This window comes from Suncus etruscus, chromosome 16, assembly GCF_024139225.1.
Source record: "Suncus etruscus isolate mSunEtr1 chromosome 16, mSunEtr1.pri.cur, whole genome shotgun sequence".
Lineage (NCBI taxonomy): Eukaryota > Metazoa > Chordata > Mammalia > Eulipotyphla > Soricidae > Suncus > Suncus etruscus.
The window spans coordinates 60,891,521-60,907,904 of NC_064863.1; the positions used below are offsets into that span (position 1 = coordinate 60,891,521).

Consider the following 16,384-nt stretch of genomic DNA (forward strand, 5'->3'; position numbering starts at 1 on the left):
GTCTACTTTTATGTAAAGAATGTATCATTTAATACTTTTAACAAACTTCTACACACAAAACCTTCATAGTCAAGATCATTTAATGTATTTGTCATATTAAAAGTTTTCTTTTGCTTTACATATTTCTTACCAAAATGCTGCCAAATAGTTTTAAATTGTTCTTTAAATTCTCCTTCCCATTTCTCTTCACTTTCTGTGGTGGTTTTAACTGTGGGGGAGAAAGTGTGCATAGACACACACACTTTTATGGCACTTTTCTAGCATTCATTGTCTACTGGGCTGTCGAGTTCACTGGGTCGAGGTGGCTCACTATTGTGGCTGTGCTTGGTGGTGCTTGCTGAGGGCGTCTTATTCTGCAGTTGTGCCAGTCATGCACATTCTGGTTGTAGAGCTTGCTGGGAGCTGCAGTTTAGTTGTGATGCTCACACACAAGTAGCTGTGATGCTCCGGAGATTGCATAGTCTTTTTGTTGTGGCACTAGGGAACTTAAAAAGGAGAGTCTTATGTGGGGCAGCACCAAAATTTTTGATTTTTAATAATGTTATATTTTAGATGAACATCAGACTTTCAGTTGATCTGACTTTAGAAATACATTTCTAGGTGTCAACATAAACTTGGTACTCCTGTTTATTGTCTTAATGTGTCAAGGTTGCAAAGACTATATGCTCAAGGACACATTACTAATTTGAAAAGGGTCAAAATAAGCTTCTAACCAGACGTTGGTTTTGTATCTGAAGGCAAACGAAGCATTGCTAAAAATGGAAAACAAATTAGAAGAACAAAAAATGTTGCCTCAAGGGCACAGACACCATGGTTTACTGTTAACAGAAAGCATATATTTTGTTGATTCATTGTTGATTGTTGCAGAGAGAAATGCTTAATAATGAATGACTAAGATGAAAGAAAGGCTTTGTCGGGCACAAAGTACATCATTCTCTGTAGTATTCTTAAGTGAAAGATTACCTTTCCTCATTTGGAACTAAAACCAAGTCTAGTGGTGAAGAAAAGTAATTATAGCTTCCATTTCAACCTTTAGATTGTTCACAGCATGAAGATGTTTCTAAGTGCTTCAAAGTGATTATCACATGAGTAGAATCTCATTACCATTCTTTCTATATAGTTTTTCTAGTGTGTTAATATATGTACTGTTGAAATATAACAATAAGGTACAGATTCAGATCTGACTAATGCTTATGAAATGTCAAGTGCTAGACATCTTGTATGGGATTATGAAAAAAGAAAAAGAAAAAAATATATCACATTTGAAATATATTAAATTGTATAAATGTTAATTATAATATATAATACACATAAATTTGGGGGGGCCACACCCGGTGACACTCAAGGGTTACTCATGGCTATGTGCTCAGAAATCGCTCCTGGCTTGGAGGACCATATGGGATGCCGGGAATTGAACCCAGGTCCATCCTGGGTCAGCCACGTGCAAGGCAAATGCCCTACTGCTGCACCATTGCTCTGGTCTCACTATACATAAAAATTTTATAAATATGGTATATATTTTTTTTTGTTTTTTGGGTCACAACTGGCAGTGCTCAGGGGTTACTCCTGGCTCTACACTCAGGATTGCTCCTGGCAGGCTCGGGGGACCAAATAGAATGCCGGGATTCGAACCACCATCCTGCGTCTAAGGCAACCGCCTTACTGCTGTGCTATCTCTCCGGTCCCATATAAATGAATTTTTATTTAAAATACTTGAGATACAATAAAGTTAGAAAAAATGTGATAGTTTCATTCATACAATCTACAACCTTTACCAATGCACATTTCCTGCTACCAATGTCCCCAGTTTTTCTCCTATCCTCCCCATTCTTTCTCCTCCCCTTCATGGCAGAGCTTTTTCTTCTCCCTCTGTCTCTTCCTTTTTTAATTTTTTTAGACATTGGTTTACAATATTGTGATGGAAGGAATATCATGCATATTACTTTATCTCCTACCAGCACCCTGTTCTTGTACAGAGTGATCATTTCCAACTATGATTGTCATTGTGATTCCATCTCTATCCTAACTGAGCTCCCTAATCCCACACCACTTGTGGCAAGTTTCCTATTATATATTGGTCCACCTGGCTCTAATGCCTACTGTCTCTGGATATTAATACTATATTATCTTTTTAGTTATATGCCACAAATATGTATGGTCACTATGTCTATCTCTCTCCCTCTGCCTCATTTTGCTCAAGATAGTACTCTCCACATCCATCCACGTGTAAGCACGTTTTATGAATTCATTTTTCCAAAGAACTCCATAGTATTCCAGTGTGTAGATGTTCCAAAATTACTTTATCCATTCAGCTGTTCTAGGGCACTTGGGTTATTGCAAATTCTGGCTATATAAATAGTGCTGTGACAAACATAAGAATGCAAAGGGCCTTTCTGCATAGTATTTTTGGGCTCCTATGGCATATTCCTATGAGCAATATTCCTTAGTTTTATTCTTAGTTATAATTTCTAGCTTTTTGAGGAATATATCCATATTGTTTTCCAAAAGGTTTTCGTAAGTTGACATTCCCGCCAACAGTCTATGAGAGTCCCTTTCTCCCTGCATGTGTGCCAGGACTGATTACTATTCTTTTGTGATGTGAGATGATATCTCATTGTTGTTTTAATTTGCATCTCTCTGATGATTAAAGATGTGGAGCATTTTTCATGGGCCTTTTGGCCAACTTCTTTGAGAAGTTTTCCTTCACCTCATTTTTTTCTTTTTTGGATGGAGTTAGATGTTTTTACTTGTTAAGATTTATCAGTGCCTCACATATCTTAGATACACATTTTCAGGTAGGTATTGGGTAAATAGTTTCTCTCATTCTGTGGTTTGCATTTGTATTCTACTCATCATTTCCTTTTAGGTGCAGAAATATCTTAGTTTAATGTGGTCCCATTTTTTTTCTTTGTTTCTACTTTCTTGGTCATTGGTGTTTTATCCTTTAGCTTTAGTGTCAGAGAGTATTATTCCCATATTTTTCCTCTCTATAACTTATGGTTTTATGATTGACATGAAGGTCTTTAATCCATTTGGATTTGACTTTTGTGCATGGCATTAAAGCAAGGCCTGAGTAAATTGTTTTGCATGTAGTTGACCATTTTTACCCATACCAGTACTTACTGAAGAAGCTTTCCTTGCTCCACTTGGTATTTCTTACCATTTTTCAAAGATTAATTGATTATCTGAGGGACTGTCTTTGTCCCAATACCATGCTGATTTAATAACTGCTGCTTTATAGTACAGTTTGAAGTTGGTCAAAGTAATACCTCCCATCATCTTTTCCCCAAGGATTTCTGCATGAGATTTATTGTATCATATGAATTTTTTAGGAGTTTTCTATCTATTTCTTTGAAAAGTGTCATGGTATTCTTATAAGGATTGCATTAAATACATACAATAATTTTGGAGGTATTGCTATTTTAATGATTTTAACCCTTTCAGGGTTAAAAGCAGGTCATGTGTTTTCATTCCTTATGTCTTGTATTATTTCTTGAAGCAGTGTTTTGTCATTTTCTTTGAATGGGTCTTTCACCTCTTTATTTTTTTTTATTTTTATTTTTATTTTTTTTGGTTTTGGGTCACACCCGACAGCACTCAGGGGTTACTCCTGACTCTATGCTCAGAAATCGCTCCTGGCAGGCTCAGGGGACCATATGGGATGCCCATATTTGAATCACTGACCTTCTGCATGCAAGACAAACACTTTACCTCCATGCTATCTCTCCTGCTCCTCACCTCTTTATTTAACTTGATACAAAGGTACTTGATTTTCTGAGGCACAATTTTGAATAGGTTATTTTTAATATCTTTTTCTTCTCTTTTATTATCTGTGTATAGAAAATACATTAAATTTGGGGGGGGGGGTTGGGCCACACCCAGTGATGCTCACTCCTGGCTATGTGCTCAGAAGTTGCTTCTGGCTTGGGGGATCAGATGGGATGCTGGGGGAATTGAACTGCGGTCTGTCCTAGATTACCACTGGCAAGGCAGACACCTTACCGCTAGAACCACCGCCCTGACCCTGAAAAGACATTAATTTTACATATGAATTTTGTAACCTGCTACTTTACTATACAAATCAGTTGTTTATAGAAACATTTTTGTAGACTCTTTAGGATTTTCTAAATATAGAGTCATGTTATCTGCCAACACTGAGAGCTTGACTTCTTTCTTTTTTTTTACAGATGTCATTTTTCTTGTTTAATTGCTATAGCAAGTATTTCCAGTGCTATTGTGAATAGAAGTGGTATAAGTGGGCAACCTTATAATGTGCCAGATAATAGAGGAGAGGCTTTTTGTTTTTATTCCCATTGAATATACTGTTTTTTATAGGTTTGTAGAAATGAGTTTGACTATATTGAAACAAGGTCCTTCAATTTCTATTTTGTTGAGAATTTTTGTCATGAATGGATTCATAATATTGTCAAATGCTTTTTCTACACCTATTGATATGATCATATTATTTTTTATGTTTCTTTTATTGACATTATGTATTATATTGATTAATTTGTATACATCTTTGCATTCCCAAGATGAATTCTGCTTGGTCAGGTGTATGACTGTTTTTGAAGAATTGTTGGATTTTTATTTGTTAATTATTTGCTGAGGATTGTTGTATCTTTGTTCATCAAGGACAATAGACTTTAATCCTCTTTTTTTCTGGTGTCTTTGTCTGCTTTTGATGACACGGTGATGATAGCTACATAGAAACTATTTGGGAGTATTTCTTTTTCTTCATTTTCTGGAAGAACCTAAAAATGATTGGCAATAGGTTCTTTTAAAGGTTTGAAAGATTTCACTAGTGAACTCATCTGGGCCTTGACTTTTGTTTTGGGGAGGACTTTTACCATTTCTGTTTCCTCAGTACTAGATCTTTTCGGGTATTCCATGTCATATTCGTTAAACCTTGAGAGGTTATAGGAATCCAAGAATTATATGTCTCTTTTAAGTTTTCTCATTTTGTGGCATAAATATTCTCAAGAATTATTTGGTTACTTTTGAATTTCTGCAGTATCTTCTGTGACATTGGCCCTTTCATTTTTTATTTATTTTTTTTAGGGTTCTCTCTTTTTTTGTGAGTCTTGCTTATGGTTTATTGACCTGGAGTGAAATGGCTCTTTTCTGTCAAAGAAGACTCCTACTGCCAGTGTGTCTGTCTGCCTCAGCTTCTTGAGCCTATGTGTCCCCTGGTCTTGGTACTTCTTTTTCCCTTAGAGTACACTGATCTGGGTCTAGAGTGGCATCACTAAGAGCATCCTTGCTTCTGTTCAGACTCAGTTTCTTCAATACCTATAAATATTTAGTCATGATATATACTTCCATATAACTGACATTCTTCTCATGTATGAAGTTCTGTTTTCCCCTTTCATAAGATAATAGTAATATTAACTGCCCCTTATTTAGATCTTTTCATTTATTTTATATATTTTGGGCCACACCCATTTTATGCTCAGGGGTTACTCCTGGCTAAGCGCTCAGAAATTGCCCCTGGCTTGGGGAGACCATATGGGACACCAGGGGATTGAACCGTGGTCCTTCCTTGGGTAGCGCTTGCAAGGCAGACACCTTACCTCTAGTGCCACCTCACCAGCCCCTAGATCTTTTCTCTTTTTATCACTGTCTTAAATAATCCATAGAGAAACTTTATGTGGCAATGGTCTCAACTCCAGTTTCACAAATAGTGATCTGTGGCTGAGCAAACATGCTTAATATTGTGGCTTGAATTGGGGTAATACTGTCTGAAAGATGATAGAATCTTGTCCTTTAGTCAAAACAGAGAAATGTGTTTAATTGGTCAATTGCTTCTCATACTTATTTTGTGTCCTTAAGTTTGCTTCTGTGCACATTTCCCATAGTACTATTCCTCCTAATGTGTAAAATAGAAGAGTCATGAGGGTAGTTCCTAGTTTCAAGTCACCATGAGCGACAACCTCAAACAATTCCTAATATTCCCTTTGTAAGAAATACACTACTGTGACACATGCATATACATACATATATATATATGTATATATACTCTCGAAACTTCTACAGTGTGTTTTTTCCTCTGTCTATACATAAAGAAAAGCCGCTCTAATTGAAAAATTCACAAACAAATTTCTAAATGTTTATTGATGAGAATGTTTATCTTCTGTGTTCCAAAGCATCAGCTTAAATTTGATACCCAGGAAGGAGGTTCAAGATGTGAAAATTCAAGTAACATAAAACTAACAACCTGTGGAAACTCCCTGAAATGAATTATGGAACATAGATCATCCCAGTTACAATTGACTAATTCTAAACTAGCTGAATATATAGGGCAGAATTATTTTCCTTTTTAAGCCTTGATGCTGAGAAGATTACAGTGAAAAGAAAGTACAGAAAGTGTGATTTGGCTTTTCTATTTGATCTTTCCAAAATTCTAATGAAAGATTTTGCATATTCTACATATACTGGCCCACCACAAACAACAATGCTCAGGATTACACCTTGCTTTGTGCCCAGAGATTATCAAGGAACTTTAAGTGATTCCTGGAATCAAACCCTTTTTTTTACATGCAAGGCAAATCCCCTATCGCAATGTAATCTCCAACTGTAATCAGTCTATAATTTGTTGCTCGAATATTCACATCATATGTGTTTAGATTCAAATAATGACAAATGGCTCTTAAAACCATCCAAAAATTGGTATTGGTAAATATTTCCTTTGTAAGTTTAACTTACAAACTTTTGTGTATGAAAAGTATGAACTCTACCATATTTTGTCACTTGCTTATAAAAGTGCTTGTTTACATATGTGTTTGAAGATTTCTCTCTAAGCAACTTCTTACTTAAATAAATAGGAAAAGTTCATATTTTTCAGTATCCTTTTGATATTGGGATTTTAACAAACAGTATTCTTTAATAGCATATCTCAGAGGAAAACTGAAATTAAAAAAGGAATTTAGATGAGAAGTATTGATGTTTATCCAAAATTTGAGAGCAGTTACTAAAAGTTCAAATTAATATCCAATTTTAGCTTCCTTTGGGTCTTTATCTGACATTCCTTGCACAAAGATATTTTGAATATCTTTCCCCTTCTTTATTCTTTGTTTTTATGCAGACATGTATTATAAGGAGGCCTCCACATTTGTGATGGGAAGCTTATAAAATTACATTAAAGAATTTAACTCAGGAAGAGTAGCTTGCTAGATACCATCTTAGTAGATCCTCTGTTTTTCACATGTCATTTTCCTTCAACTTCTCAGACAGTCAGATATTTCAGTTCAAAGCCTAATCATATTGGTGACTTCTGTTCCATCTTGAATTCTGTGACTGAGATCAAAGCAATTTTTATTTTGATGATTATAATACTTGATAAGAATGTGATGAATCTTAAAGTTTTGGTGCAAACTAAGCTTCAGATTAGTTTACTAATTCTGGGTAAAAAAAACTTAGAAATCTTTTATATCTTGCTTCAGAATTACATGCACATAAATCAGTTAACAATGGATATCTATTATATGATCTAGTATGCTTTTAAATGAGCAAAGGGAATAATACATGGAAAGGTACTTAGACTTCAAAGAGAAAAATAATAATACAAACCTGAATTTTGCTAATTTAATGTATTACCAACTATGATTCATATTTGGACTGGATTCATATTTGATGTTATTGTGTGGGTCAAGTATCTTTTAGCCTAGTTTGAGTTTTTTTTCTAACCATTTTAGCCTACTTTGATTTTTTCTAACCATTATTAAAGAAAATAGATAATTTTAAAGTATTTTTGTTTAATTGATAAAAAATACCCAGAAGCCCTGGCCAAGGCTAGATTTAACAATCTATTTCTTTCAAAGATCAAGCTAGGTTCTAACCTGAGAAAAATGGACTCAATCTAAATATTTTCTCTTTTTAATTTTGTAATTTTTATGTATTATTTTTGATGAGTTGTGTATTATATTAGTATTTTAATTAATTTTTTATTTAAACACCATGGTTACAAAATTGTTCATGATTGAGTTTCAGTTATACATTGTGCACTACCAATGAGCTAATGAGCTATCACCTCACATCACAGAGATTGTCACATCACAAAGAACAAGAATAGCCCGTACTAGTGTAGGTATGAGGAGAAAAACAGAGGATCTGCATTCACACTCTGTTGTTATGAAGATTAGTCCAGTCTTTGTGGAAAATAATATGGATAATCCGCAAAAAAACTAGAAATTGAGTTTCTATATGGTCCAGCAATACCACTCCTAAGCATTTACCAAAAACACAATGCAGAAAAGCCCTCTGAGTTCCAAAGCTCATAGATGCTCTATTTACAGTACACAAAAATTGCAAACAACCCAAGTATCCTAGAACAAATGAGGGAATAAAGTAACATCAGTGCATCTACACAATGGAATACTACACAGCTGTTAAAAAATGAAGTCATAAAATGTGTTTATACATGAATGAATCTGGAGAGTATTGAAATGAGTCAGACGGAGAGGGATAGATAGAGAATGATGATACTAATTTATGGAACATAAGAAAGAAAAAAAAGGATAGGGGTCGAAGAGATAGCACAGCAGTAGCATATTTGCCTTGCATGCAGCCAATCCAGCATGGAAGGTGGTTTGAATTCCGGCATCACATATGGTTCCCCATGCCTGAGCATAGATCCAGGAGTAACCCCTGAGAGCTGCCAGATGTGACACTTCCTCAAAAAATGAATAGTACAGTAATAATATATAGAGGCAATAGAGATAGAGGCCAAGAGGATCAGTCCATGTTTTGTTTTATTTTTTAATTGGAGTCAAACCCATTGGGTGTGAAGGGATTTTTCAGCTCAGAGGTTACTCCAACTGGTGCTTTGGGGGACATGTAGTACCCAAATAAAACTCACCCTTTCTTCCTGAGCTTCCATTCAGTTCATTCAGCTTCATCCCTAGCTCCTTTCTTTTATTGTATTTTGAAATATTTCTTTTAACTTTATTTACTCACATTTCATTTCAGCTGCCCCCTTTCATACTTCTATTATTGATAATAAATATTTTTCAACTTTATTGAAGTATAACTGTGAAATAAAATTTAAGTACAGCTAAAGCATATACAATGTGATGGTTTGATATGTATTTTGGATTTGGATTTCTACTATCAAGATCATTAATACATATATAAACCTCATTTTTGTTGTTGTTGTTTGAAATCATCCTTGCTCTCAGTCTCAGTATTTTACATAAATATGTGATGTTAGGGTTCAGTTAGGGTACAGTGAGTAAAATACTTACCTTGCACGCAGCCAATCCTGAGTCTATATCTGGCACCATATCTGTCCCTTTCAGTGAGCCCCAAGCAAAAAACCAGGTGCTGCCAGGTGTGGTCTAACTACTCATCCAAATAAATTAAAGAATATTTCAACAATTGTATTTGACAACAATCACCATACTTTACACTAGTTCCTAAGGCCTTAAAGTTTCTGTAATAATTGAAAGATTATAGTCTTCTACCAGTCTTTCAATATTTCTCCCATCACCCACCCCTAGCAAACTCCATTTTTATTCCGCACTCTTCCCATTCCAAATGTAAGGCATACTGTAGAATTTGTTTTTCTCTGTCTGGTTTATTTCACTTAACAGCATGCCCTCGAGCTTTCTCCATACCATTGAAAATGACAGGATTTCCTTCTTTTTAAGGATGAAGAATGAATATTTTTCAGTTCCTGTTAGTTAAAGTACCAGACTGGACAGATTCCAGTTAAGTCAGTGAATAAGATCTCTTCTCCACTTGATCCATAGACCAGTCCAATAAATCTATTTATTTATTATTAAAAGTATATGTGGCTATTAATTAGAACATGACAAACTTAAGAAACAGGCTAAAAGCCTGGAGTGGACCAAACAATAATTAGCAATTTGGGTGTTAAATAAACTAAGTGGTCCTCAAATGAAAACTTGTTAAATGTTTTTACAGTATTTCTATATAAGTGATTTATTTTGTAAAACATAGAGCTTCACTTCATAAGAAAAAAGTCATATGATACTGTTTTATACTAAAGAAAATGTCTTAATTATACAACTCTTTGTCAATACTATATTTTAATTTTATACTCAAATCGAAAAAACAATGATTGACTTAAATACATTAGTATCTTTTGAAAGTGATACCGTCCGTCATGAATCTACAAATGATCCCAAATTAATGAAAGCATTTTTCTATTTTGCTCTTCTTCCCCCTTATAGTTATAATTTAGTATTTATTAGTTTTTCTTTTTGTCTTCACATTGTCATGCAAAGATTTATATTAGTTTTTGGACCACACCTGGTAGTGCACAGGGGTTACACTTAGCTCTGGACTTAGGAATCCTCCTGGTGGGTTTTGGGGGACCAGATGGGATGCCAAGGAACTAACTCACTGGTGAAGGGGGGTGTTCTTTACATAACTGAAACCCAACTACAATCATATTTGTAATCAAGGTCTTTAAATAAAGATATTAATAAAATAATGATCTAACCCAGCTCTGTGAGCAAGCAAATGCCCTATTCGCTATACTATTATTTGGGCTGCAGCAAAGATGACTTTCCTGAGTGCAAAATTCCACATCTTTTAATTTTTAATTAGTACAACCCCAGTAAGTAAAATTTGACTATAAGTGCAAAAATTGTCAGCTTACATATTTATAGCCATTTCTTTCACTAGACAAATATACAGAATGCCTTTTTCAAAAAATAAGTTTTGTTGAACATCTGAAACAAACGTAATGCCCAGTCCTTAAATATTTGTCAAGATTTCTAATTTGCATTTTGACTATTTTAATTTTTTATTAAAATTCTTTTTTCTTATAGTTAATGTTTCACTGTCTAATGACACCACATCGGCTCCAAAGGATTTGCCAAGTATTTATCCTACTGACATGGTAAGTGTCTTAATACTTCAAACCACTTCATACTGTGATATGTAATTACAATATTCTTGTACCCTAATTATAATATTTAGACTATGATATCTCCTGCCACTTGGCAATCTTAGTATTAGTTCATATTTGGTAGTCATTGATATGAAGAAACCAGAAAGCCACTTTTGCTCTAGTCAGCTTGTTTTTCTTTTTAGTCATATTGAATCTTTACTTCTGCTTTTAAATATTCTTAGGAGTGTTCTGCTATATCCCATTAACTATCACCTTGAAGTATTTTCACAAGGGAAATTGAAAGAAGCTAAAAAATGAGACTGTGTTGTCCTGTATTTCTAGAATAAGAATTCTACCAAATGCTACTGTGTTTTTCTCACTTAGCATAATTGTAGTAGACCATTTCCCTTGTTACTTAGAGAGACTGTGCCTCTATCACATGATATCCTTTCCCATGGCTTGTAACCAAGGATCTTTAAGAAAGTGGAACTAAGGTTTAAAAATGAGCTATTTTGCATGGAAAGTCACACACTGGAAGGGGACTTTTGTGTTGGACAAAAGCAAAAGTGCTTTTTCAGACTTCCGATTGTGTTCCTTCTACACTGGACATGGAACCTTACCAAAGAATATCAATCTCTCAGTTAAAAAGACAGAAGCCATAATACTTTGTACTGACAGAGTGCCCATCTCTCAGGAGACCAGACGACTTCTACAGATATTATATTGTATAAAGAGTACCCACAACATCCCTTTCAAAAATGATGCTTTGTATCTTTCTTGGACAACTCTCACTTGACCCTGTTTCACTCTTGTTTTCATGTTCTTTGGCTCTTTTGACTTCTCTTCTTACTATTAATTTTGTTCTTTGCCTTTCTTCAAATTGTGTTTCTCTATTTCTTTAATATTTCATTTATTTATATGTTCCTAATTATGTGTGGAATAAATATACATTTTAAAAACCACATTCAAAGAAGAGTGTATTTTAAATATTTGAATCATATCTTCACTTCCTAAAAGAGTTTGACTGAAATCCAGAAAATCTATGTCCTTTAAATAACTAATTAAACTATAAAATATAAATGTATAATAAACTAATTTTGATAGCAATAAACAAAACATTCCCTTTTACAGACTAAAAGGAAGTTGTTTCCTAAAAATTATTTTTGCAACTTATAAAAAGAGACAAAATTAATAAATTTCCAAGTCCCATCTTTGGGAAAGTTGTGATAACCAGAAATTGAAGTTGAATTATAATATAATATCACTTATATTCCTGGAATGAAATTGGAGTGTGGTGACTTCTAGTTTGAGTATGAGAAAGGCATACTTTGGTGACAATTTAACTATTGTATTTTAAAACTTTAACATATGTGAAACTTTTACAGAGTTTTACATATAGTATCCTTCTTATAAATCTTAAAGTGTTAAACCATTAACATGATTTAATTATTAGCAAGCAATGTTATGTCTATTTTTTCAGATTAGAGTAATTAAGACATTAGAAGGTAAACACTCTTTTTTGTTCTAGGTTAGTAGAACAACCTATTAAACCTTAATATGCTATTACACCTTAATAGTTCAGAGTTAGAAAATTTAAATATTTACTCTTTTAGTTTATATGAATGTTTGTTTCAGGGCAATGGCACTACATGTGTGTAGTAATCAACCTTAGTTTAAAAGTAATTTTCATATTTACTGCTTCTAGAGGAAAATTTAGACAGAATATATGTAGATGTGTATATAAGTAGGAAGGGAAATTTTTATTCTACCCTTCATAATTTTATCTTTATAAAATCCCCATCTGTAGTGCATGTACCTAAGATTTGTATATATATGCAGTGTATATAGGTATATGGTCCAAGTATAAATATTAAAGGAAAAATTATTACTATCAGTAATTAGTACCCCTTATTATCTTTTAAAGATGAGGCTTTTCACATTTATTGTTCATAATTCTTACCATAACTTTGTTATTTGTTATTTTGTTATCTATAATTTTTGTTATAGATAATTTTTAGGTAAAACAGGTTTAGAAAGGTTAACTCACTTTTTAGTTACCAGTATATTGTAAAATTCAAATCTGAATTCTGGATTTTCTAATTCATATCTGCCTCTTGAGAAACTGAAAATAGTGATCTATATCAGACTTTACAGAGAGTGAATTCTCATCATACTGCTGGTTTCAAATATAGGTCATCATCCCTTATCAGAAATGGAAACTTTTGTTTCTCATTTGTGAAATAGTAATTGTGGTAGTATTTACTGCTATTAATATTTACCTCCATAAGGATTAACTTAATATATGAACCAAGATTTAGAATAGTGACTGTCACATACATATCAATCAAAATTAGATAGCATAACATTTCTCATAAGGTATTAGTATCATTTTATTAGGTCATATTACCCTCATAACTCAGGTTAGTGGAGAGAATTTGGGAGCTAATGGCTTCTGAGAGACTACTGAATTCTGTGTCTGGCCATGCTTTCTCTGCTGCTCTGAACCTGTCCTATTTAAATTGACACCAGAACTTCACTTCCTTTCCCTTTCAGCCATAATTTGATCACTAAAGAAGACCCTGTTAAAAAAAAATGTGTGGTACAACCTTTTGGACCCCTTGAAACCACTTGAGACCATTCTATTGGAAGGAAGGCTTTTCTCTTCACCTTCATTAGCATGAAGACAAGCATTTTTCTTAGAAGTGTGATTATGATGTGTTGGGTTTTTTTTTTTGTTCCTTTATATATTTTGACTATGTTTTATTTTTCTTAAAATTTGACAAAATTAAGCTTGCACATTTATGAGAGCTATTACAAAATGAAATATCTGAGATAAGTATAAAAATTCTTAAATATTATATGCATTTCAACACTTATTTTAGAAGCCTTGATTTTGTCCCTAAACCTATAGACATTAATTGAATTTTCAAACAATTAGTTCTAAATTAATTATTTTCATAGTCTCATTGGAATCACTCACTAGGCATAGTCTTCAGAGCTCCAAGAATGCTGGATATGAGCACACCCCCAGAATAGAACTGACAGGCCCAATAGTTGAGTTGAGTATTTTGGAGATTAATTCCTATGTCCCTGGAGCATTGCTTAGGAGCATCACCAATACGTTTACAACTTTTTTAAAATACAAATCAAGAAACTAAATATAAAAAGAAATCCAAGAAATATAAAATATATATATTAATGGAATCTCAAACCAACAAGAAATTTAGATATAAAAAGAAACAATTCAGAAAAAATGAAATAGGTAACACAGGAAAAGAAACATCAATTATATTCAAGCAAAAATACAGCTTGTTCTTATAGCAATATTTTTAATATCTTTATTTAAACACCTTGATTACAAATATGATTGTAGTTGGATTTCAGTCATATAAATAACACCCACTTTCACCAGTGCAACATTTCCATCACCGATGCCCCAAATCTCCCTTCTCCCCACCCACACCCCGCCTGTATTTGAGATAGGCTTTCTACTTCCCTCATTCATTCACATTGTTATGTTTAGTTTTTTCTCTAACTGCGCTCACCACTTTTTATGGTGAGCTTCAGATCGTGAGCTGGACCTAGTGTGTTGGTTTTTGATGGGGAGGGGATCAGGGGAAAAAGGTTGGAAGAACATTTAGAGAGATTAAAACTCTATAGTAATTTTATCTCAAGTAAAGAAAATTCTCATTTTCATTTTTGATTGACATTATTACTTTATTTCTTTGCATCTTCATCAGTTTTCCTGATGATTTCTTTTTTTTTTTACCTTCTACATGCAAATAAAATTCTTTTAAACATTTTCATAAAACTTGGAGATTGCTTGCACATTTGCTACACAATATCTAAGCAATAAACTGTAAGAGCTGCTTGTTTCCACTTGCTAGCCTACAAAGGAAGACTTCAGGTTTTAAAGTCTAATGCCAATCTCTTCTGGGGATTTGATTGAATGAATCCATTTAATATTTGATCTTTTCTATTTTTGTTTTGTTTTGTTTTTCTTTTGTACCATACCCAGATGATATTAAGGCCTTACTCCTTGCTCTGTGCTCAGGGATCACTCCTGGCAGGGCTCAGGGACTGTATGCGATATTAGGGATTAAACCTTTGTGGCTACACGCAAAGCAAATGCATTAGTACCTGCTGTACTATTCTTTATCCCTTCATTTAGTATTCGTTTTTTCACATGACTATCTTTTAATTTTAACTAAAATGCACTGTTCTTGCAATCAATCTTGACCATTTTATGTACCCATGTAACCACTACCTAAAACAACACATAGGATTTAATTAATTCTATTGTTCTGAAGGGTTACAAATAATTCTAACAAAATATAGTCAGGATGTTTCTTGACTAAAACTCAAAAAAATTAATTGAAAAAAATTTTTTACAAAATTGATCTCTAGTAAGACTCAGCACCTTGATCTCATCTTCTTTAGTTCTTTTTCTTACTGCCTATTTATACAAGCCATCTGCTTTGCCCCATCAAGTTCAATTACTTTGGCTCATCTAGTTCATGTACTTTTTATGTTCACACACAGTGTAGGCATTCATTAAACTTTGATGAAAGAACATAGGAGATAAGAGAATTAAATGTTTATATCCTTAAATCAGCATTTTTGTTCATATCGTTTAATGATTTACATCTTTGCTTCTGCCCAAAATAAAAAACACAGATCTAAACTTTTTTTTCATGGAATTATCTGTTGGCTTTTGTTACTCTCTTATTCTTTCTTCATTTTCATTGTCCCATAAGTCTTTTTATTTTCTGTTTTGTTAATCTGAGCATGATACACAGACCAATCTAATACTTAATTTTAATTGTGTTTTTCTTTGCTCAGTGAAATTGCTAATTCCTTCTACTATCTTTACCAGTTAGAAACCTTCACATACTGCTTTATAGTATTGGTTAATATTTATGTGGACATATTTTATCTTTCCAAGGGAGTTTTAAAATGTTTTTGTCCTTCTTTATTGTTCCCTTGAGTTTATGCATGTAACCAGGGCATAAAACAATTGATATTTTTGGTCACAGTTTTCTTTTTCTGGATGCCATAGTTATTCCAAATTTTCTACATCTAATGTTTTAAAAATCTAAGATTTGTGGAAAAATACCCATTTATTTGAATTTATAATAAATAATGAAAAATGTTTTAAATTATGTTTGTCCCATATACTTACACTAAAATAGATTCATAAATTAATAATTATACTTGAGAATGTCAAATATTACAGATCATGATAAATGTTTTTGCTTATTCAGTCTTAAAATTTCTTTGTGCCTATTGTATCCTCAATTGAACTCCATATCTGTTATGATCTATTCTTTTTTGTTGTTGTTTTATTTAATAAGTTTTCAAATTTATTTGGAATCTTTTAGAAAAAAATTACTCTGAACCCCTAGAAATCTTCATTCTTTAAATAATGAAATAGACGGTGCCCACGATTGTGTTCTGGATCTTTCTTTCATTTGTCTACTTTCTTTCCCTTTTTGATTATGCTTTCAAAACTGGAATCTTTCTCAT

At 33.2% G+C, this 16,384-nt stretch overlaps 1 protein-coding gene across 2 annotated transcripts in view; it reads left to right on the forward strand.

The window, feature by feature from the left end:
* Positions 1-16,384, forward strand: part of SLC4A4 (solute carrier family 4 member 4) — a 468,271-nt gene that overhangs the window by 379,340 nt on the left and 72,547 nt on the right. For both annotated transcript variants that reach the window (XM_049789908.1, XM_049789909.1), the window contains exon 15: positions 10,797-10,867. In XM_049789908.1, coding sequence (XP_049645865.1) covers positions 10,797-10,867 — 71 coding nt within the window. The remainder of the gene's footprint in view (positions 1-10,796; positions 10,868-16,384) is intronic.